This window comes from Nicotiana tabacum, chromosome 17 (assembly GCF_000715075.1).
Source record: "Nicotiana tabacum cultivar K326 chromosome 17, ASM71507v2, whole genome shotgun sequence".
Lineage (NCBI taxonomy): Eukaryota > Viridiplantae > Streptophyta > Magnoliopsida > Solanales > Solanaceae > Nicotiana > Nicotiana tabacum.
The window spans coordinates 142907018-142930013 of record NC_134096.1 but is presented as its reverse complement, the minus strand read 5'-3'; the positions used below and the strand labels follow the sequence as shown (position 1 = coordinate 142930013).

The 22996-nt window shown below is 38.2% G+C and overlaps 1 protein-coding gene and 1 pseudogene across 2 annotated transcripts; both read left to right on the top strand.

The window, feature by feature from the left end:
* The first annotated feature begins 17821 nt into the window (after window positions 1-17821).
* Window positions 17822-19482, top strand: LOC142172150 (protein CHAPERONE-LIKE PROTEIN OF POR1, chloroplastic-like; annotated as a pseudogene).
* Window positions 19483-19977: 495 nt separating this feature from the next.
* Window positions 19978-22717, top strand: LOC107807065 (fructose-bisphosphate aldolase 1, chloroplastic). Of its 2 annotated transcripts, none has more exons than XM_016631353.2 (6): window positions 19978-20277; window positions 21041-21310; window positions 21388-21497; window positions 21583-21673; window positions 21951-22220; window positions 22313-22717. In XM_016631353.2, exons 1-6 carry the CDS (start codon window positions 20107-20109, stop codon window positions 22589-22591), a joined length of 1191 nt encoding a protein of 396 aa, XP_016486839.1. In that variant the 5' UTR covers window positions 19978-20106; the 3' UTR covers window positions 22592-22717. The 2 variants fall into 2 exon arrangements, with proteins under 2 accessions (XP_016486839.1, XP_075089828.1); XM_075233727.1 differs by having other exon boundaries at window positions 20030-20277; window positions 21951-22224.
* The last annotated feature ends 279 nt before the right edge of the window (window positions 22718-22996 follow it).

Genomic DNA, 22996 nt, shown 5'->3' with positions numbered 1-22996 from the left:
GTTCCCGAAATGAGAAAGAATTTAGTCTCTACTGGACTTCTTGTTAAGCACGGTTTTAAGTGTGTTTTTGTATCCAACAAGGTTGTAATTAGTAAGAATGGAATATTTGTGGGAAAAGGTTACCTCACCGAGGGCCTTTTCAATCTAAATGTAATGGTTGTTGAAAATAATAATAATATTTCAGCTTCTTCTTACTTACTTGAGTCAAATGATTTATGGCATGTACGTTTGGGTCATGTCAATTATAAAACCTTGCGGAAAATGATTAACTTGGAAGTACTGCCCAAGTTTGAATGCGAAAAATCAAAATGTCAAATATGTGTGGAATGTAAGTATGTTAAACATCCTTATAAGTCAGTTGAAAGGAATTCAAATCCTTTAGACTTAATTCACACAGATATTTGTGACATGAAGTCAATACCATCTCGCGGTGGAAAGAAGTATTTCATAACTTTTATTGACGATGGTACTCGATATTGCTATGTTTACTTACTGAATAGTAAAGATGAAGCAATAGACGCATTCAGGCAATACAAAAATGAAGTTGAAACGCAACTTAACAAGAAAGTAAAAATGATAAGAAGTGATAGGGGTGGTGAATATGAATCTCCTTTTGAAGAAATATGTTTAGAATATGGAATTATTCATCAAACAACAGCCCCTTACACGCCCCAATCTAATGGGATTGCGGAAAGAAAGAATCGCACATTAAAGGAGATGATGAATGCGTTGTTGATAAGTTCTGGTTTGCCACAGAACTTGTGGGGGAAGCCATTCTTACGGCTAATCGAATATTAAATCGAGTGCCCCATAGCAAAACACAATCCATTCCTTATGAACAATGGAAAGGAAGGAAGCCCAACTTGAATTATTTTAAAGTGTGGGGGTGTTTGGCAAAAGTGCAAGTTCCTAAACCCAAAAGGGTAAAGATAGGACCGAAAACCGTTGATTGTGTTTTCATAGGATATGCGACAAATAGTAAAGCATATCGATTTCTGGTTCATAAATCAGAAAATCCCGACATTCATAATAATACGGTTATAGAATCAGATAATGCTGAGTTTTTTGAAAATATATATCCGTATAAAAAGGAATGTGAGTCGTTTGGTGAAGGATCTAAACGACCTCGGGAAGAAACAAAAGAAAGTACATGTAATGAGGAGAATCCAAGACGTAGTAAACGTCAAAGAACGTCTACTTCATTTGGACCAGATTTTGTGACTTTCTTATTGGAGAATGAGCCTCAAACATTTAAAGAAGCTATGACTTCTTCGGAATCATTGTTTTGGAAAGAGGCAGTCAATAGTGAAATAGAATCCATATTGAACAACCATACATGGGAATTGGTTGATCTTCCTCCTGGAAATAAACCTTTGGGTTCTAAATGGATTTTTAAGAGAAAAATCAAAGATGATGGCACTATTGATAAATTCAAGGCAAGGCTCGTAGTCAAAGGGTATAGACAACGAGAAGGTCTAGACTACTTTGATACATACTCTCCAGTTACAAGAAGTACGTCCATACGGATGTTAGTAGCATTAGCTGCAGTGTATGGTCTTGAAATTCATCAAATGGATGTTAAGACGGCCTTCTTAAATGGAGAGTTGGAGGAAGAAATTTACATGGAACAACCTGAAGGGTTTGTGGTTCCAGGTAAAGAAAAGAAGGTATGTAGACTTGTTAAGTCTCTTTACGGACTAAAACAAGCACCCAAACAATGGCATGCGAAATTTGACCAAACAATGTTGTCAAATGGTTTTAAGATAAATGAATGTGATAAATGCGTGTACATTAAAAAATGTTCCAAATCACATAGTCATTGTTTGCCTATATGTGGATGATATGTTGATAATGAGTAATGACATTGCCAACATAAATGCTACTAAGCGTATGCTCAATAGCAAGTTTGATATGAAAGACTTGGGAGTTGCTGATTTAATTCTGGGAATTAGATCAATAAGACTCCTCAAGGTCTGGCATTGTCACAATCTCATTATATTAAGACAGTACTTGAAAAATTCAAGCACTTGGGCTTTAAAGTTGCAAAGACTCCAATTGACGTGAATCTTGCATTAGCAAAGAACAAAGGCCAAAGCATATCACAATTGGATTATGCTCGTGTATTGGGATGCATAATGTATATCATGAATTGTACACGACCAGACATAGCTTGTGCTATAAGTAAACTGAGTCGATATACGAGCAATCCAGGCCAATCTCATTGGATGGCAATGAAACGAGTTTTGGGATATTTAGAACATACCCAGAACTTTGAATTGCACTACAGTAATTTCCCTGCGGTGATTGAGGGATACTGTGATGCAAATTGGATCACCGGTTCAACTGATTTTAAGTCCACGAGTGGATATGTATTCACTATTGGTGGAGGAGCGGTATCTTGGAAGTCGTCCAAACAAACATGTATTGCCCGATCTACAATGGAGGCTGAATTCATAGCCTTAGATAAAGCCGGGGAAGAAGCTGAATGGCTCCGGAATTTCTTGGAAGACATTCCATTTTGGCCCAAATCGTTGGCACCAATATGCATACATTGTGATAGTCAAGCGGCAATTGGAAGGGCTGGGAGCGTCATGTATAACGGTAAATCTCGTCATATACGACGAAGACATAAAACCGTTAGGCAATTACTCTCTAGAGGAATTATCACAATTGACTATGTAAAGTCAAGTGATAATGTGTCGGATCCACTTACAAAAGGCCTAACTAGAGAGGTAGTTGAGAAATCATCAAGGGGAATGGGGCTATGGCCGAGAACAAGTCATTGTGGCGGTAACTCTACCTAGAAGACTGGAGATCCCAAGATCTAGGTTCAAAGAGATCAAACAAAGTCATTAATGACGGTTCAACATTGTCAAATAAAATTTTAGTCCATTCTCGTGATGAGACAATGTTCAGTACCAAGGATAAAGCATTAAGGCTTTTTAATGATTTCTAAATTTGATACGGGGTATATCAAATAGTGTATCTACAGGATGACACGTTTAGGAATCACCTATTTAAGTGTGAAGTGTGAGCCGCTTCAAGGAGAACTTTGTAAGGCCAGTTCTCTACGCACTTATGAAACCAGGCGGTGTTCATGGCTGAAACGAACACAACAATGAGAACCAAAGACGGTTAAGGGTTGATTGTGTGACTTATGGTTGTCTAGGTATACACCAAAGATCGACGGTTCAAAGATATCAAATCTACCGATTGACCGAGTATATCCGACATAAGTTTACTACGGAAAGTTTAAAGGGAAACCTACTTATCCAGATGCAATTAATCCTTGCTTGTAAATCACACAGTTTTTCATGCATACTTCCGTGATATAGCCATTCCCCATTCATGTGGGGGATTGTTGAGGTTTTATTTTTAAGATGTAATATTCTTAAAATGAGGGTGAATGGGAAATGGAGGGAAAATGAAATTTTGAGTAAAATTTTAAGTTTCCCCCTCTTAACAATGAGACATTGTCCCATATTGGAAGTGGAAGACATTTTTGGTGGGTATATATATAATTGCTCTTCTTGTAGCTCTTAAAGAGTTAAGAAGAAAGCAAGCCTCGCGCCGTCGTCGTCGCTCGCTCGCTCGGCTCGGCTTCGGCTACGGCTACGGCTACGGCTTCGGCTTCGGCTTCGGCTTCGGCTTCGGCTTCGGCTTCGGCTTCAGATTCGGATTTGGATTTGGATTTGGTCAAATGATCGATTGATTGATTAATTTTTTGGACCAAATTTATTTGTTAATAGTAAATATTAACGTAAGATTATCCGTATTTGTAACGGATATTTTCCAATCCGTGTATTGTAATGTTCTTCCCACCATGAAGTGCTTGCTCCACAAATATGTAATGCTTGCTCCACCATGAAGGGTGGACGTTTGGTCTTGCACTCCTTCTTGGCTACTATATATATGAGCAGCAAATGTTGAAGAAAGATACTCAACTCAACATACAATTCGCTCAACAAATTGGCTATACATTGCATTCCTTCCTCTCAGAACTTCCATACGTTTTTCTGAGTATATACTCCTTCGTTCTGCATTGTTTTTAACTTCAAACAAAGCAACTGTAAGTGTGATTTACTACCGAACTTTGTGTTCGCCGAAACACTGGGGTTTGAAGTACCGCTACACCAGTGTGTTATTCGTTCTATCCTGGGAGGAAATAATCCATTACCTTGGGTACTAGGAGGGGATTAAATTCCTTAAGGAAACACTGTGAATTCAGTGGGCTCGAATTTATTATTATTGTTTCATTACGTTAACTTATATTTTACAGAATTAATATTTACAAATACAGCAATATTGACCGGGAATAACAATCTTAAGGAATTTAATATTTATTTCTGTACTTGTGTTATTCTTATTATTCTGCAAACTAAAACCTTTGTGGTTTGTGTACTCCCGTTTTGGAGAGTTAAGCCTTCGTGGCGTTTTGTTGGATATTAAAATCTACGTGATTTTTACTCCAGTTTGAAAACGTGTATTAAACGTTTGTTTGTGTCATTCTTTTACAGAAAAGATGATGACTGAAAACGAAAACCAAGCTGTTCCGATGGCGACTGCCAACGCAACGACAAGCCGAACACCGGCGTTGGCACCGACAGAAAAACCGAAAAAAATTTCGGGATTGATTTCAAACGCTGGCAGCAGAAGATGTTCTTCTACTTAACTACGTTATGTCTACAGAAGTTCATCAAGGAAGATGTTCCTGATCTGCCGGATAAAACTCCAGATAATGAACGCTTTCTCGTGATTGAAGCGTGGAAGCATTCTGATTTTTTATGCAAGAATTATATTCTTAGCGGACTGGATGATAATCTGTATAATGTATACAGTAGCATGGAGACATCCAAAGAATTGTGGAATGCGCTTGAAAAGAATTATAAGACTGAAGATGCCGGGATGAAGAAATTCGTTGCCGCAAAATTTCTGGACTACAAAATGATAGATAGCAAGTCTGTTATTACTCAAGTCCAGGAATTGCAAGTGATTATTCATGATCTACTTGCTGAAGGTCTTGTAATCAACAATGCATTCCAAGTAGCAGCAATGATTGAGAAGTTGCCTCCGTTGTGGAAGGACTTCAAAAATTATTTGAAACACAAACGAAAGGAAATGTCCCTTAAAGATCTCATTGTTCGGTTGAGAATCGAAGAGGACAATAAAGCTGCTGAAAGGAGAGGCCGTGGAAATTCAACAATAATGGGAGCAAATATTGTTGAAGCTAACAAAAAGAGGAAGAAGGCTTCTGGTCCGAAATACAACCCAAGCAAGAAGCGGTTCAGTGGAAACTGCTACAACTGTCTACGGAGTGTCGTGCTCTGAAGAAAGACAAGAAAAGGGGTCAAGCAAACATGGTAGTAAACCATGATGATGTTGATAACTTGTGTGCCATGCTCTCTGAATGTAACTTGGTGGGAAATCCTAAACTGTGGTGGTTTGATTCAGGAGCCACTCGCCATGTTTGTGCAGTTAGAGAGGCTTTTGCTACCTATGCTCTTGCTGAACCCGGAGAGACAGTTTATATGGGAAATGCTTCAATAGCAAAAGTTGAAGGATATGGGAAGGTATTTCTAAAAATGACTTCTGGCAAGGTCATGACTTTGAACAATGTCCTTCATGTTCCCGAAATGAGAAAGAATTTAGTCTCTACTGGACTTCTTGTTAAGCACGATTTTAAGTGCGTTTTTGTATCCAACAAGGTTGTAATTAGTAAGAATGGAATATTTGTGGGAAAAGGTTACCTCACCGAGGGCCTTTTCAATCTAAATGTAATGGTTGTTGAAAATAATAATAATATTTCAGCTTCTTCTTACTTACTTGAGTCAAATGATTTATGGCATGTACGTTTGGGTCATGTCAATTATAAAACCTTGCGGAAAATGATTAACTTTGAAGTACTGCCCAAGTTTGAATGCGAAAAATCAAAATGTCAAATATGTGTGGAATGTAAGTATGTTAAACATCCTTATAAGTCAGTTGAAAGGAATTCAAATCCTTTAGACTTAATTCACACAGATATTTGTGACATGAAGTCAATACCATCTCGCGGTGGAAAGAAGTATTTCATAACTTTTATTGACGATGGTACTCGATATTGCTATGTTTACTTACTGAATAGTAAAGATGAAGCAATAGACGCATTCAGGCAATACAAAAATGAAGTTGAAACGCAACTTAATAAGAAAGTAAAAATGATAAGAAGTGATAGGGGTGGTGAATATGAATCTCCTTTTGAAGAAATATGTTTAGAATATGGAATTATTCATCAAACAACAGCCCCTTACACGCCCCAATCTAATGGGATTGCGGAAAGAAAGAATCGCACATTAAAGGAGATGATGAATGTGTTGTTGATAAGTTCTGGTTTGCCACAGAACTTGTGGGGGAAGCCATTCTTACGGCTAATCGAATATTAAATCGAGTGCCCCATAGCAAAACACAATCCATTCCTTATGAACAATGGAAAGGAAGGAAGCCCAACTTGAATTATTTTAAAGTGTGGGGGTGTTTGGCAAAAGTGCAAGTTCCTAAACCCAAAAGGGTAAAGATAGGACCGAAAACCGTTGATTGTGTTTTCATAGGATATGCGACAAATAGTAAAGCATATCGATTTCTGGTTCATAAATCAGAAAATCCCGACATTCATAATAATACGGTTATAGAATCAGATAATGCTGAGTTTTTTGAAAATATATATCCGTATAAAAAGGAATGTGAGTCGTTTGGTGAAGGATCTAAACGACCTCGGGAAGAAACAAAAGAAAGTACATGTAATGAGGAGAATCCAAGACGTAGTAAACGTCAAAGAACGTCTACTTCATTTGGACCAGATTTTGTGACTTTCTTATTGGAGAATGAGCCTCAAACATTTAAAGAAGCTATGACTTCTTCGGAATCATTGTTTTGGAAAGAGGCAGTCAATAGTGAAATAGAATCCATATTGAACAACCATACATGGGAATTGGTTGATCTTCCTCCTGGAAATAAACCTTTGGGTTCTAAATGGATTTTTAAGAGAAAAATCAAAGATGATGGCACTATTGATAAATTCAAGGCAAGGCTCGTAGTCAAAGGGTATAGACAACGAGAAGGTCTAGACTACTTTGATACATACTCTCCAGTTACAAGAAGTACGTCCATACGGATGTTAGTAGCATTAGCTGCAGTGTATGGTCTTGTAATTCGTCAAATGGATGTTAAGACGGCCTTCTTAAATGGAGAGTTGGAGGAAGAAATTTACATGGAACAACCTGAAGGGTTTGTGGTTCCAGGTAAAGAAAAGAAGGTATGTAGACTTGTTAAGTCTCTTTACGGACTAAAACAAGCACCCAAACAATGGCATGCGAAATTTGACCAAACAATGTTGTCAAATGGTTTTAAGATAAATAAATGAGATAAATGCGTGTACATTAAAAAATGTTCCAAATCACATAGTCATTGTTTGCCTATATGTGGATGATATGTTGATAATGAGTAATGACATTGCCAACATAAATGCTACTAAGCGTATGCTCAATAGCAAGTTTGATATGAAAGACTTGGGAGTTGCTGATTTAATTCTGGGAATTAAGATCAATAAGACTCCTCAAGGTCTGGCATTGTCACAATCTCATTATATTAAGACAGTACTTGAAAAATTCAAGCACTTGGGCTTTAAAGTTGCAAAGACTCCAATTGACGTGAATCTTGCATTAGCAAAGAACAAAGGCCAAAGCATATCACAATTGGATTATGCTCGTGTATTGGGATGCTTAATGTATATCATGAATTGTACACGACCAGACATAGCTTGTGCTATAAGTAAACTGAGTCGATATACGAGCAATCCAGGCCAATCTCATTGGATGGAAATGAAACGAGTTTTGGGATATTTAGAACATACCCAGAACTTTGAATTGCACTACAGTAATTTCCCTGCGGTGATTGAGGGATACTGTGGTGCAAATTGGATCACCGGTTCAACTGATTCTAAGTCCACGAGTGGATATGTATTCACTATTGGTGGAGGAGCGGTATCTTGGAAGTCGTCCAAACAAACATGTATTGCCCGCTCTACAATGGAGGCTGAATTCATAGCCTTAGATAAAGCCGGTGAAGAAGCTGAATGGCTCCGGAATTTCTTGGAAGACATTCCATTTTGGCCCAAACCGTTGGCACCAATATGCATACATTGTGATAGTCAAGCGGCAATTGGAAGGGCTGGGAGCGTCATGTATAACGGTAAATCTCGTCATATATGACTAAGACATAAAACCGTTAGGCAATTACTCTCTAGAGGAATTATCACAATTGACTATGTAAAGTCAAGTGATAATGTGTCGGATCCACTTACAAAAGGCCTAACTAGAGAGGTAGTTGAGAAATCATCAAGGGGAATGGGGCTATGGCCGAGAACAAGTCATTGTGGCGGTAACTCTACCTAGAAGACTGGAGATCCCAAGATCTAGGTTCAAAGAGATCAAACAAAGTCATTAATGACGGTTCAACATTGTCAAATAAAATTTTAGTCCATTCTCGTGATGAGACAATGTTCAGTACCAAGGATAAAGCATTAAGGCTTTTTAATGATTTCTAAATTTGATACGGGGTATATCAAATAGTGTATCTACAGGATGACACATTTAGGAATCACCTATTTAAGTGTGAAGTGTGAGCCGCTTCAAGGAGAACTTTGTAAGGCCAGTTCTCTACGCACTTATGAAATCAGGCGGTGTTCATGGCTGAAACGAACACAACAATGAGAACCAAAGACGGTTAAGGGTTGATTGTGTGACTTATGGTTGTCTAGGTATACACCAAAGATCGACGGTTCAAAGATATCAAATCTACCGATTGACCGAGTATATCCGACATAAGTTTACTACGGAAAGTTCAAAGGGAAACCTACTTATCCAGATGCAATTAATCCTTGCTTGTAAATCACACAGTTTTTCATGCATACTTCCGTGATATAGCCATTCCCCATTCATGTGGGGGATTGTTGAGGTTTTATTTTTAAGATGTAATATTCTTAAAATGAGGGTGAATGGGAAATGGAGGGAAAATGAAATTTTAAGTAAAATTTTAAGTTTCCCCCTCTTAACAATGAGACATTGTCCCATATTGGACGTGGAAGACATTTTTGGTGGGTATATATATAATTGCTCTTCTTGTAGCTCTTAAAGAGTTAAGAAGAAAGCAAGCCTCGCGCCGTCGTCGTCGCTCGCTCGCTCGGCTCGGCTTCGGCTACGGCTAGGGCTACGGCTACGGCTACCGCTACGGCTTCGGCTTCGGCTTCGGCTTCGGCTTCGGATTCGGATTTGGATTTGGATTTGGTCAAATGATCGATTGATTGATTAATTTTTAGGACCAAATTTATTTGTTAATAGTAAATATTAACGTAAGATTATCCGTATTTGTAACGGATATTTTCCAATCCGTGTATTGATAATTTGGCAGCCGGATAATGGTCTTCCCACCATGAAGTGCTTGCTCCACAAACATGTAATGCTTGCTCCACCATGAAGGGTGGACGTTTGGTCTTGCACTCCTTCTTGGCTGCTATATATATGAGCAGCAAATGTTGAAGAAAGATACTCAACTCAACATACAATTCGCTCAACAAATTGGCTATACATTGCATTCCTTCCTCTCAGAACTTCCATACGTTTTTCTGAGTATATACTCCTTCGTTCTGCATTGTTTTTAACTTCAAATAAAGCAACTGTAAGTGTGATTTGCTACCGAACTTTGTGTTCGCCAAAACACTGGGGTTTGAAGTACCGCTACACCAGTGTGTTATTCGTTCTATCCTGGGAGGAAATAATCCATTACCTTGGGTACTAGGAGGGGATTAAATTCCTTAAGGAAACACTGTGAATTCAGTGGGCTCGAATTTATTATTATTGTTTCATTACGTTAACTTATATTTTGCAGAATTAATATTTACAAATACAGCAATATTGACCGGGAATAATAATCTTAAGGAATTTAATATTTATTTCTGTACTTGTGTTATTCTTATTATTCTGCAAACTAAAACCTTTGTGGTTTGTGTACTCCCGTTTTGGAGAGTTAAGCCTTCGTGGCGTTTTATTGGATATTAAAATCTACGTGATTTTTACTCCAGTTTGAAAACGTGTATTAAACGTTTGTTTGTGTCATTCTTTTACAGAAAAGATGATGACTGAAAACGAAAACCAAGCTGTTCCGATGGCGACTGCCAACGCAACGACAAGCCGAACACCGGCGTTGGCATCGGCAGAAAAACCCGAAAAATTTTTCGGGATTGATTTCAAACGCTGGCAGCAGAAGATGTTCTTCTACTTAACTACGTTATGTCTACAGAAGTTCATCAAGGAAGATGTTCCTGATCTGCCGGATAAAACTCCAGATAATGAACGCTTTCTCGTGATTGAAGCGTGGAAGCATTCTGATTTTTTATGCAAGAATTATATTCTTAGCGGACTGGATGATAATCTGTATAATGTATACAGTAGCATGGAGACATCCAAAGAATTGTGGAATGCGCTTGAAAAGAAATATAAGACTGAAGATGCCGGGATGAAGAAATTCGTTACCGCAAAATTTCTGGACTACAAAATGATAGATAGCAAGTCTGTTATTACTCAAGTCCAGGAATTGCAAGTGATTATTCATGATCTACTTGCTGAAGGTCTTGTAATCAATGAAGCATTCCAAGTAGCAGCAATGATTGAGAAGTTGCCTCCGTTGTGGAAGGACTTCAAAAATTATTTGAAACACAAACGAAAGGAAATGTCCCTTGAAGATCTCATTGTTCGGTTGAGAATCGAAGAGGACAATAAAGCTGCTGAAAGGAGAGGCCGTGGAAATTCAACAATAATGGGAGCAAATATTGTTGAAGCTAACAAAAAGAGGAAGAAGGCTTCTGGTCCGAAATACAACCCAAGCAAGAAGCGGTTCAGTGGAAACTGCTACAACTGTCTACGGAGTGTCGTGCTCCGAAGAAAGACAAGAAAAGGGGTCAAGCAAACATGGTAGTAAACCATGATGATGTTGATAACTTGTGTGCCATGCTCTCTGAATGTAACTTGGTGGGAAATCCTAAACTGTGGTGGTTTGATTCAGGAGCCACTCGCCATGTTTGTGCAGTTAGAGAGGCTTTTGCTACCTATGCTCTTGCTGAACCCGGAGAGACAGTTTATATGGGAAATGCTTCAACAGCAAAAGTTGAAGGATATGGGAAGGTATTTCTAAAAATGACTTCTGGCAAGGTCATGACTTTGAACAATGTCCTTCATGTTCCCGAAATGAGAAAGAATTTAGTCTCTACTGGACTTCTTGTTAAGCACGGTTTTAAGTGTGTTTTTGTATCCAACAAGGTTGTAATTAGTAAGAATGGAATATTTGTGGGAAAAGGTTACCTCACCGAGGGCCTTTTCAATCTAAATGTAATGGTTGTTGAAAATAATAATAATATTTCAGCTTCTTCTTACTTACTTGAGTCAAATGATTTATGGCATGTACGTTTGGGTCATGTCAATTATAAAACCTTGCGGAAAATGATTAACTTGGAAGTACTGCCCAAGTTTGAATGCGAAAAATCAAAATGTCAAATATGTGTGGAATGTAAGTATGTTAAACATCCTTATAAGTCAGTTGAAAGGAATTCAAATCCTTTAGACTTAATTCACACAGATATTTGTGACATGAAGTCAATACCATCTCGCGGTGGAAAGAAGTATTTCATAACTTTTATTGACGATGGTACTCGATATTGCTATGTTTACTTACTGAATAGTAAAGATGAAGCAATAGACGCATTCAGGCAATACAAAAATGAAGTTGAAACGCAACTTAACAAGAAAGTAAAAATGATAAGAAGTGATAGGGGTGGTGAATATGAATCTCCTTTTGAAGAAATATGTTTAGAATATGGAATTATTCATCAAACAACAGCCCCTTACACGCCCCAATCTAATGGGATTGCGGAAAGAAAGAATCGCACATTAAAGGAGATGATGAATGCGTTGTTGATAAGTTCTGGTTTGCCACAGAACTTGTGGGGGGAAGCCATTCTTACGGCTAATCGAATATTAAATGGAGTGCCCCATAGCAAAACACAATTCATTCCTTATGAACAATGGAATGGAAGGAAGCCTAACTTGAATTATTTTAAAGTGTGGGGGTGTTTGGCAAAAGTGCAAGTTCCTAAACCCAAAAGGGTAAAGATAGGACCGAAAACCGTTGATTGTGTTTTCATAGGATATGCGACAAATAGTAAAGCATATCGATTTCTGGTTCATAAATCAGAAAATCCCGACATTCATAATAATACGGTTATAGAATCAGATAATGCTGAGTTTTTTGAAAATATATATCCGTATAAAAAGGAATGTGAGTCGTTTGGTGAAGGATCTAAACGACCTCGGGAAGAAACAAAAGAAAGTACATGTAATGAGGAGAATCCAAGACGTAGTAAACGTCAAAGAACGTCTACTTCATTTGGACCAGATTTTGTGACTTTCTTATTGGAGAATGAGCCTCAAACATTTAAAGAAGCTATGACTTCTTCGGAATCATTGTTTTGGAAAGAGGCAGTCAATAGTGAAATAGAATCCATATTGAACAACCATACATGGGAATTGGTTGATCTTCCTCCTGGAAATAAACCTTTGGGTTCTAAATGGATTTTTAAGAGAAAAATCAAAGATGATGGCACTATTGATAAATTCAAGGCAAGGCTCGTAGTCAAAGGGTACAGACAACGAGAAGGTCTAGACTACTTTGATACATACTCTCCAGTTACAAGAATTACGTCCATACGGATGTTAGTAGCATTAGCTGCAGTGTATGGTCTTGAAATTCATCAAATGGATGTTAAGACGGCCTTCTTAAATGGAGAGTTGGAGGAAGAAATTTACATGGAACAACCTGAAGGGTTTGTGGTTCCAGGTAAAGAAAAGAAGGTATGTAGACTTGTTAAGTCTCTTTACGGACTAAAACAAGCACCCAAACAATGGCATGCGAAATTTGACCAAACAATGTTGTCAAATGGTTTTAAGATAAATGAATGTGATAAATGCGTGTACATTAAAAAATGTTCCAAATCACATAGTCATTGTTTGCCTATATGTGGATGATATGTTGATAATGAGTAATGACATTGCCAACATAAATGCTACTAAGCGTATGCTCAATAGCAAGTTTGATATGAAAGACTTGGGAGTTGCTGATTTAATTCTGGGAATTAAGATCAATAAGACTCCTCAAGGTCTGGCATTGTCACAATCTCATTATATTAAGACAGTACTTGAAAAATTCAAGCACTTGGGCTTTAAAGTTGCAAAGACTCCAATTGACGTGAATCTTGCATTAGCAAAGAACAAAGGCCAAAGCATATCACAATTGGATTATGCTCGTGTATTGGGATGCTTAATGTATATCATGAATTGTACATGACCAGACATAGCTTGTGCTATAAGTAAACTGAGTCGATATACGAGCAATCCAGGCCAATCTCATTGGATGGCAATGAAACGAGTTTTGGGATATTTAGAACATACCCAGAACTTTGAATTGCACTACAGTAATTTCCCTACGGTGATTGAGGGATACTGTGATGCAAATTGGATCACCGGTTCAACTGATTCTAAGTCCACGAGTGGATATGTATTCACTATTGGTGGAGGAGCGGTATCTTGGAAGTCGTCCAAACAAACATGTATTGCCCGCTCTACAATGGAGGCTGAATTCATAGCCTTAGATAAAGCCGGTGAAGAAGCTGAATGGCTCCGGAATTTCTTGGAAGACATTCCATTTTGGCCCAAACCGTTGGCACCAATATGCATACATTGTGATAGTCAAGCGGCAATTGGAAGGGCTGGGAGCGTCATGTATAACGGTAAATCTCGTCATATACGACGAAGACATAAAACCGTTAGGCAATTACTCTCTAGAGGAATTATCACAATTGACTATGTAAAGTCAAGTGATAATGTGTCGGATCCACTTACAAAAGGCCTAACTAGAGAGGTAGTTGAGAAATCATCAAGGGGAATGGGGCTATGGCCGAGAACAAGTCATTGTGGCGGTAACTCTACCTAGAAGACTGGAGATCCCAAGATCTAGGTTCAAAGAGATCAAACAAAGTCATTAATGACGGTTCAACATTGTCAAATAAAATTTTAGTCCATTCTCGTGATGAGACAATGTTCAGTACCAAGGATAAAGCATTAAGGCTTTTTAATGATTTCTAAATTTGATACGGGGTATATCAAATAGTGTATCTACAGGATGACACGTTTAGGAATCACCTATTTAAGTGTGAAGTGTGAGCCGCTTCAAGGAGAACTTTGTAAGGCCAGTTCTCTACGCACTTATGAAACCAGGCGGTGTTCATGGCTGAAACGAGCACAACAATGAGAACCAAAGACGGTTAAGGGTTGATTGTGTGACTTATGGTTGTCTAGGTATACACCAAAGATCGACGGTTCAAAGATATCAAATCTACCGATTGACCGAGTATATCCGACATAAGTTTACTACGGAAAGTTCAAAGGGAAACCTACTTATCCAGATGCAATTAATCCTTGCTTGTAAATCACACAGTTTTTCATGCATACTTCCGTGATATAGCCATTCCCCATTCATGTGGGGGATTGTTGAGGTTTTATTTTTAAGATGTAATATTCTTAAAATGAGGGTGAATGGGAAATGGAGGGAAAATGAAATTTTGAGTAAAATTTTAAGTTTCCCCCTCTTAACAATGAGACATTATCCCATATTGGAAGTGGAAGACATTTTTGGTGGGTATATATATAATTGCTCTTCTTGTAGCTCTTAAAGAGTTAAGAAGAAAGCAAGCCTCGCGCCGTCGTCGTCGCTCGCTCGCCCGGCTCGGCTACGGCTTCGGCTTCGGCTTCGGCTTCGGCTTCGGATTCGGATTCGGATTCGGATTCGGATTCGGATTCGGATTCGGATTTGGATTTGGATTTGGATTTGGTCAAATGATCGATTGATTGATTAATTTTTTGGACCAAATTTATTTGTTAATAGTAAATATTAACGTAAGATTATCCGTATTTGTAACGGATATTTTCCAATCCGTGTATTGATAATTTGGCAGCCGGAAAATGGTCTTCCCACCATGAAGTGCTTGCTCCACAAACATGTAATGCTTGCTCCACCATGAAGGGTGGACGTTTGGTCTTGCACTCCTTCTTGGCTGCTATATATATGAGCAGCAAATGTTGAAGAAAGATACTCAACTCAACATACAATTCGCTCAACAAATTGGCTATACATTGCATTCCTTCCTCTCAGAACTTCCATACGTTTTTCTGAGTATATACTCCTTCGTTCTGCATTGTTTTTAACTTCAAACAAAGCAACTGTAAGTGTGATTTGCTACCGAACTTTGTGTTCGCCGAAACACTGGGGTTTGAAGTACCGCTACACCAGTGTGTTATTCGTTCTATCCTGGGAGGAAATAATCCATTACCTTGGGTACTAGGAGGGGATTAAATTCCTTAAGGAAACACTGTGAATTCAGTGGGCTCGAATTTATTATTATTGTTTCATTACGTTAACTTATATTTTGCAGAATTAATATTTACAAATACAGCAATATTGACCGGGAATAACAGTCATGCTAATCCTTCATTACACGTTGTGTTCAGACAAGAATTTCATCTGAATTTTCCACGCGGTTTTGCTTTTGCAGCCATACAAGTACGCTGAATTGGTTATTTGGAGAAGACGACCTCTATTAGGCTCATGTTTCTACTGTCACATGCACTGGTCAGTTTTGTGCCTTTTATTTGGGTTTACTATATCATATGTGCTACATTTTAAAAAAAATAAAGGACAATAAGTGCTCAAGATAAATATTAAAGACAAAATTAGACCTACTCCTATATAATTTTGGTTAAAAACTCATTCAAAATTTAGTCTCCGGAAGTATGCATACCACTCGATTAGCATAATCATTTCTTCGCATTCCATCAAAATTTATGATTTTTCTTTTGTCCTCATCCCCTCTTGTAAGATTATTACCTTCTGAAACTTCACAAAAAAAAAAATAGAAAAAGATTGAAGCTTTCTGAAGTGGGATTGGATTATTGTAGTCACGGCGAGTTACATTTATGTAACTGTTTTTCTAAATAGAAATCCTATACTCTTCCTCTTTATACATTCTGAAATCTGCTTCTGCCCATATATAAGTTTCAGGCAAATGTTTCACGCTTGTTTAGCTTCATGTACTTGGCTACCCTTTATAGTAAGAATGCAACATTGGAACTTATTATTCTTTATAAGTCTAGGGGATGCAATCAGGGACGGCTCTAAGGCTTTGGACAGTGAGGCCATTGCCTAAGGCCCCAAATTTATTTTAAATTCTTATTATTATTGTTACTATTATATATTATATAATTTATATAAATAATTAGAATAAAAAAAGTGTTACAGTATATTTTTTGTTACTTGATTGAGGTTATTTTATACAATAAATTTATAAATTATGATAATTTTCTTCCCTCATTAATTAGTATATTTGACAAGAGTGGGTTGCTATAGTGGTGAACACCCTTCATCTCCAACCAAGAGGTTGTGAGTTCGAGTCACCCCAAGAGTAAGGTGAGGAGTTCTTGTAGGGTGGGAGCCGAGAGTCTATCGGAAACAGTCTCTCTACTCCAGGGTAGGGGTAAGGTCCGCATACAAACTATCCTCCACAGATCCCACTAATGGGATTATACTGGGATTAAGGACCTCCGGATATGATTTCGCCTTAGGCCCCGAGTTCTGTTGAGCCGCCCCTGGATGCAATGCTAGGTGAATATGTTGTTCAGTCTTCACATAATCTTTACCTTTTTGAATATGTTGTTCTCTGGATTTGCATTGTCTGAAATGATCATTAAGGTTCCCTTTATTGAGGTTCAAAGGTAATACTTACTAGCTTTTTTCTTTCCCCAGCAACAGAAGAAAAAATGGAGCCGCAGGTTACAGAAGATTCATATGGCTACCCAGCTAATTTAGGATTGAGAATAGTTGATTGATCGATAGAGGCAACGGAAGAGCATAGATTGTTGATGAGGAAGTCTTCTGTGTCATACATCTGGCTACCATCAATTTCTTTTACTTTGGGTGGGTTTATGAATCTTTGTCACATTTATGGGCAGATCAAGTTGCTACACTTGATCACTGGCAAGTCCCTAAAAGCTGCTTAACTTCAGACTCGAGTGGAGTAAGAGGGCTAGGGGAGACTTCAGGGACTTGGCAAGACAGGTAGATTAAAGAGTTAAGGTGGGAAAATCGAAAGTTTTGTCCATCGGGATTGTCATGGACTAGCTGCCTCAACAAAAATTTTGGCCACAAGTGTTTAGGCATGAGCAGCTGGAGCATATTATTCTACAAAGGTACCTGAGCATGAAGGTCTTCAAATACTCGAATTATATTAAGTGGTTCTTTGAGACGTTTTCACTTTGTGGACTCGGATACTATTGATGTAGTCGATCTAGGAAAATGCTTAGTTATTGTAGATTCCTTGCTAGATGACAATTTACTGAGTTTCCAAACTAACATTAATCTTCGAGTTGAATACTGACCCCTTCAAAGAGTGTTATGTGTGAGGTTCAAATAGTTTACATTCTTTTCAGTGAGTTGGTCCTATTGGGAACTCAACTTCCTGATTCAGACATTACACATTTTCTTTCTATTCATTTATGAGCTGCTTTCCCCAATTATAACCTCTTCCGTATGAGTTGTGATGTCCTACTCGTTGATTTCTTAATGATCAATAATTGAAGTTTCCATTATTTTTCTTTCTGGTTACTCGTGTTGATGTATTTTCTTCTGTATGTGTCTTGTTTCTTCAACTGCAGTTATCTTTCCCAGAATCAATGAGATCCGTGCAAACAACTTGGAATATGCCGGGAAGCTCTAGAGGATGAGATACATGCCGCTAGAAACTTCCTAGAACAAATGCATCCTGCTCATAAGCCAAGTGTGGATGCAATTGAATCAAAATAATCGTGCAGAAGTTCTACAAGAGAGAGAACCCAAGAGTTGACATTAAGAAGAAAATCAAGGAAGTAAAAACAATCATGTGCTCTGCAGGCTGTCCCAAACAGCTGCAAATGTGATAATAAAGACTTCCATTGCCTTCCCAACTGAAGTCCTTGCATCTCTGACGCTTCTCTTTCCAACTGAAAAAGGTCCAACTCTTCAAGTTGTTATTTCCCTGATTGCTACGATATATTTCATTTATGACTAGCTAAAGAGCAAACTCCGTTCTTTACTCTTTGTGAATGACAAAGTCCCTTAGCTTATTTTATTTTGTTTTTTGACATTATGATCATATGACTATCAGCAACTACTGACTTAGTACAGCGCCTGCTGAATATTTATTAGTTATAAACACCAATGCTAATCATGGAAATATATTTTTTCAGTTAGTAAATTCCAAGACTTTCTCCATATGTTACCTATCCCATTTGATAATCCAGATGTTCTCAACTTTCGTACGGAATAGTTTTTTGGATTTTATTGTGTTACAGAGTTGGTATGTTTATTTTCTCCTGGCTTTTGGGAACATTGTTGATGGTGTCTGTGATTCCACCCATACTAAAAGGGCCAAGGAGTTTGGAGGTGATAACTTCATCAATAACCTACGTGTTTCGTAGGTTTCCTCAACTTACCTGAATAGAACCGTTTGTTTCGTCATCTCAACATAGTTAGGACAGTAGCTGAGTTCCTAAGGGAAATGTTCATGATGTTTACCACACCTAGTATTGCTATGAGTTTCTCAGGTAAGGATTACGGGTTGTAGAAGGAAAGCTTCTTCTTTCTTAGTCATTTTAAGACAGGTGCAAAGTGTAAGGTCTCCTTGTCCACTCCCATTATATAGGCCTCACATGCATGATATACACACCATTGATGCTTATATTTAATGTTGTTAGCAGTACAAGAATTGCAACTCCCTCCTCATTAGCATTTGATTGCTTGAATTCCTAATGGGATGTGATAGGGATACAGGAACGTACACCATCTCAGCAATAACAAACAGTTAATAGGGAAGAAACAAAGAAAAGGACAGATGTGTTCCAATCAGTTGAGTCATGACATTGTTTTCTTGAATTTATGGGCCATCACTGAATTTGGCATCTACTCTTGGGCTCCTATTGACGTGCTATGAGATTCATAATGTGCTCACTTTTCCTTGATTAGAGGTGGAATATATTGGCAGATCTTTTGGGCATGATGAACCCGAATGTAATGGTCATCTTGTCAACAAACAAGCTTCAGATGTTACAAGCAAAAGAGAAAAAAAATATGTGAATTTAATGCCAATTTATGTGGAGATTTTTGTAAGGACCCAGGTTGATAAGGAAGTATACGCTTCCCTTGATCGTTCAAATGCAGTCAATTTATAGGAACTATCAATCTCATTTATCAACTCTCTGAAAGGTTGTTGCCTGCCTCCTTCGCAGGAAATAAAGCTAGAGGAACTTGCTACTAACCAACTATTTTACAAAAGAGATTCTTTGGAATAGTTTGTATGGAAAAAAATAGCTTATTTTTGCTAAAATGAAAAATTATTTCGAGTAATGAAGCTGTAACAGGGTGGTGGATCTTTTAATTAAAAGTCGAGATTCTTTTAAATCTTGACGCCATTGCATTGTGGCCACTCAACAGAACCCAAATTAGGCTTCATTAGGAATTTTTGTATTCTTGTGTTTTAGAACAACCAGAGCCTCAAATCTAATGGGTCCAGTGATTGGTTAACTGGCAAAAATTGGAAGTCCTCTAGTGCAACCATATTTCTGGTTTTACAAAGTTCCAAAAAGGAGCTAATTTTGTCACACTGCAATTTTAAATGATAAAAACAATGATAAGGAAAATAAGAAAAAGGAGTAAACCAATGAAAACCAACCATCAGTTTGCAAATTCCTACATAAGTAGAGCCAGGTCAGCAAGTTATCAAGCCAACTGGCACGTGCTGATTGGTGAAAGTATACTGGCCTCAAATGATATTATCTTCCTGGAACTATAAATGAAGTGAGCATGGGGCTCTCTGCTTGTATTGAACACACAAGAAAAACTCGTAACTGAGGAGAGAAAAGATAAGGAAAGAAAGAAAAAATGGCATCAGCATCTCTCCTTAAGACATCTCCAGTCCTTGACAAGATTGAGTTTGTAAAAGGGCAGTCCCTCCGCCAGCCATCAGTCTCCGTCGTCCGCTGTCAGCCAGCTGCTCCCTCTGTTCTTACTGTCCGTGCTAGCTCCTATGCCGATGAGCTCGTTAAAACCGCGGTACATGCTCTTTTATAACATTTTCCTATCTAGCTACTACTTCATTTGCTTTGACTTCAGGAGCAGCTCTGACTGAATTATTTTATGTATCGCGAATGACACACTTTCATTCTCTCCCTATTTCATGTAGTAGTTGTTTTACTTAGTCACAACATGCACGTTAGCTGTCTTATGTTCTTTTAACTGCTTAGCTATCTCTTACTCCTCTGGAGTAAGAAATTTTAAAGCATGGTAATATGCAACTACGAAAGATGAGCTTGTTTACTTGGGCCTTATTTGCAGAGGCAGTTGTATGATTTAAACTTGATAAGTGCAACCTTACGGTTACTTAGCATTGAACTCTTTGTACTTCTAAAATTATAGGTCCAAAATTTGATATTGCAGAAATTTTAGTGGTTTGTATAGTTATATTCAGTGTTGAAATATTAAGTGTAGCTGAATCCATAAACAATACAGTCCATCTGCCTCTGTCTATTTGCCATTTCCATAGAGGAGTGTTTTGCTAGTTTCTTCTTTCTTTTTCTTGATAAAAAGATGAAAGAATGTATTATTACCAGTTCTTGATCATTTTTCTTACAGTGGTATTTTTGTGTTAAAAATCAAATAAAGTGATATATATATATATATATATATATATATATATATATAATAAGGGCAGAATGAGATCAGTAAGCATTTTCTAAAAGTAGTGAGCCTTTCTTTAGAACTTTGTTGAGATGAATGAAGCATGCGTGGCTGATTTAAACGAATGAATTGAGTGTAGAAAACTATTGCATCCCCTGGTCGTGGAATTTTGGCGATGGATGAGTCCAATGCTACCTGCGGGAAGCGTTTAGCTTCAATCGGATTGGAGAACACTGAGGCTAACCGCCAGGCATACAGGACTCTACTTGTTTCAGTTCCTGGACTTGGGGACTACATCTCAGGTGCCATCCTCTTTGAGGAGACACTTTATCAATCAACCGTCGAAGGAAAGAAAATGGTTGATGTGCTTGTTGAGCAGAACATTGTTCCCGGTATTAAGGTTGACAAGGTAAAGCTCTAACCTCAGTGATTTAAAAGGTCTAAGTTTCTTTGGTCATGAATTGCTAAGAGTTTGAAAATTCACAGGGTCTTGTTCCCTTGGCTGGCTCAAACGATGAATCATGGTGTCAAGGTCTAGATGGCCTTGCCTCCCGCTCGGCTGCTTACTACCAACAAGGTGCCCGTTTCGCCAAATGGTAGAGTATCTTTCTTTTGCATGTTACATAAACAATATTGCTTAACTTGAAGAACAACCTATCTTCTTAATTGTGAATCTTACAGGCGTACTGTTGTGAGCATTCCCAATGGTCCTTCTGCACTTGCAGTTAAGGAGGCAGCCTGGGGTCTTGCTCGCTATGCTGCCATTTCTCAGGTAAAGTTGGCATGTATATATAGAGGAAGCTGAAACACACAAATCTTAAAGAGTTTCTGTTAAAGTTTTGTGCATTGAAACTGTATAGATTCTTTACAAAATCAGGTTAAATTAATCTACAATAGTAGGTACTCTTTATAGTAAGTCTGATATGCTAACATGAAAATAAGGTAGCTATAATAGGTGAAATTGCGCTAATAGTGTAAATTCCTTTTAAAATATCAGTATATTATAAGCTTGACGAACAATGGTTAAAGTTTCTTGCTCATTCTTGTAGGACAATGGGTTGGTACCCATCGTCGAGCCAGAGATCTTACTTGATGGTGAACACAACATTGACACGACCTTTGAAGTCGCCAAGAAGGTGTGGGCTGAAGTGTTCTTCTACCTCGCCGAGAACAATGTCATGTTTGAAGGTATCCTCTTGAAGCCCAGCATGGTCACCCCTGGAGCAGAGTGCAAGGAGAGGGCCACCCCACAACAAGTTGCCGACTACACCCTCAAACTCCTCCGCCAAAGAATCCCTCCTGCCGTCCCAGGAATCATGGCAAGTATTATCTACATTTCTATTATATCAAACATTTTTCCATAATTCCAAGAACTTGACTGTTAATCTTTTACATGGTTTGTTCTACACAGTTTTTGTCTGGTGGACAATCTGAAGTTGAGGCTACTCTTAACTTGAACGCCATGAACCAAGGTCCCAACCCATGGCACGTGTCATTCTCATATGCAAGAGCCCTTCAGAACACATGCCTCAAGACATGGGGTGGACGACCAGAAAATGTGCAGGCAGCTCAGGAAGCTCTGCTTATTAGAGCAAAGGCCAATTCTCTTGCCCAGCTCGGGAAATACACTGGTGAGGGTGAGTCCGAGGAGGCCAAGAAGGGAATGTTCGTGAAGGGATACGTTTACTAAGTGTCTACCAAAGTCTATAGATGTTTGAATATGAAGCATGTAATGTAGCTAAGTCGAACTGCATAAATGCTTGTTCATATACCGTTGTGCTTTTAGCAATTTATAGCACTCATCAAGCTTGCTCAATTTTATGTTATGGCTTCAACTTCTTCACAATGTTAAGGTGCAACATGCGGCAAATGCCATCAAAATCAAATATAGTGGAAAGGAAGAAAAAAAAAATCTACTTCTAAGATACATCCAAAAGCATGATCGTAGGCATAGTTGACCAGGTACACCAATAGAAAAACTGAATGCTATAGAAATGAAACATAAGGACATTGGCAAGATAACTGCTACAAAAAAGATGGGATGATTCATGGATGAGCATTACATATCTGTTGTGACAACGAGATACATAATTTA

Excerpts from the sequence above, each read along its gene's own strand:
- LOC107807065 (XM_016631353.2), top strand. The coding sequence starts at position 20,107 with ATGGCATCAGCATCTCTCCTTAAGACATCTCCAGTCCTTGACAAGATT. Across the intron at positions 21,311-21,387 it reads CCGGTATTAAGGTTGACAAG|GGTCTTGTTCCCTTGGCTGG; the intron begins GTAAAGCTCTAA and ends GAAAATTCACAG. Across the intron at positions 22,221-22,312 it reads CTGCCGTCCCAGGAATCATG|TTTTTGTCTGGTGGACAATC; the intron begins GCAAGTATTATC and ends TGTTCTACACAG.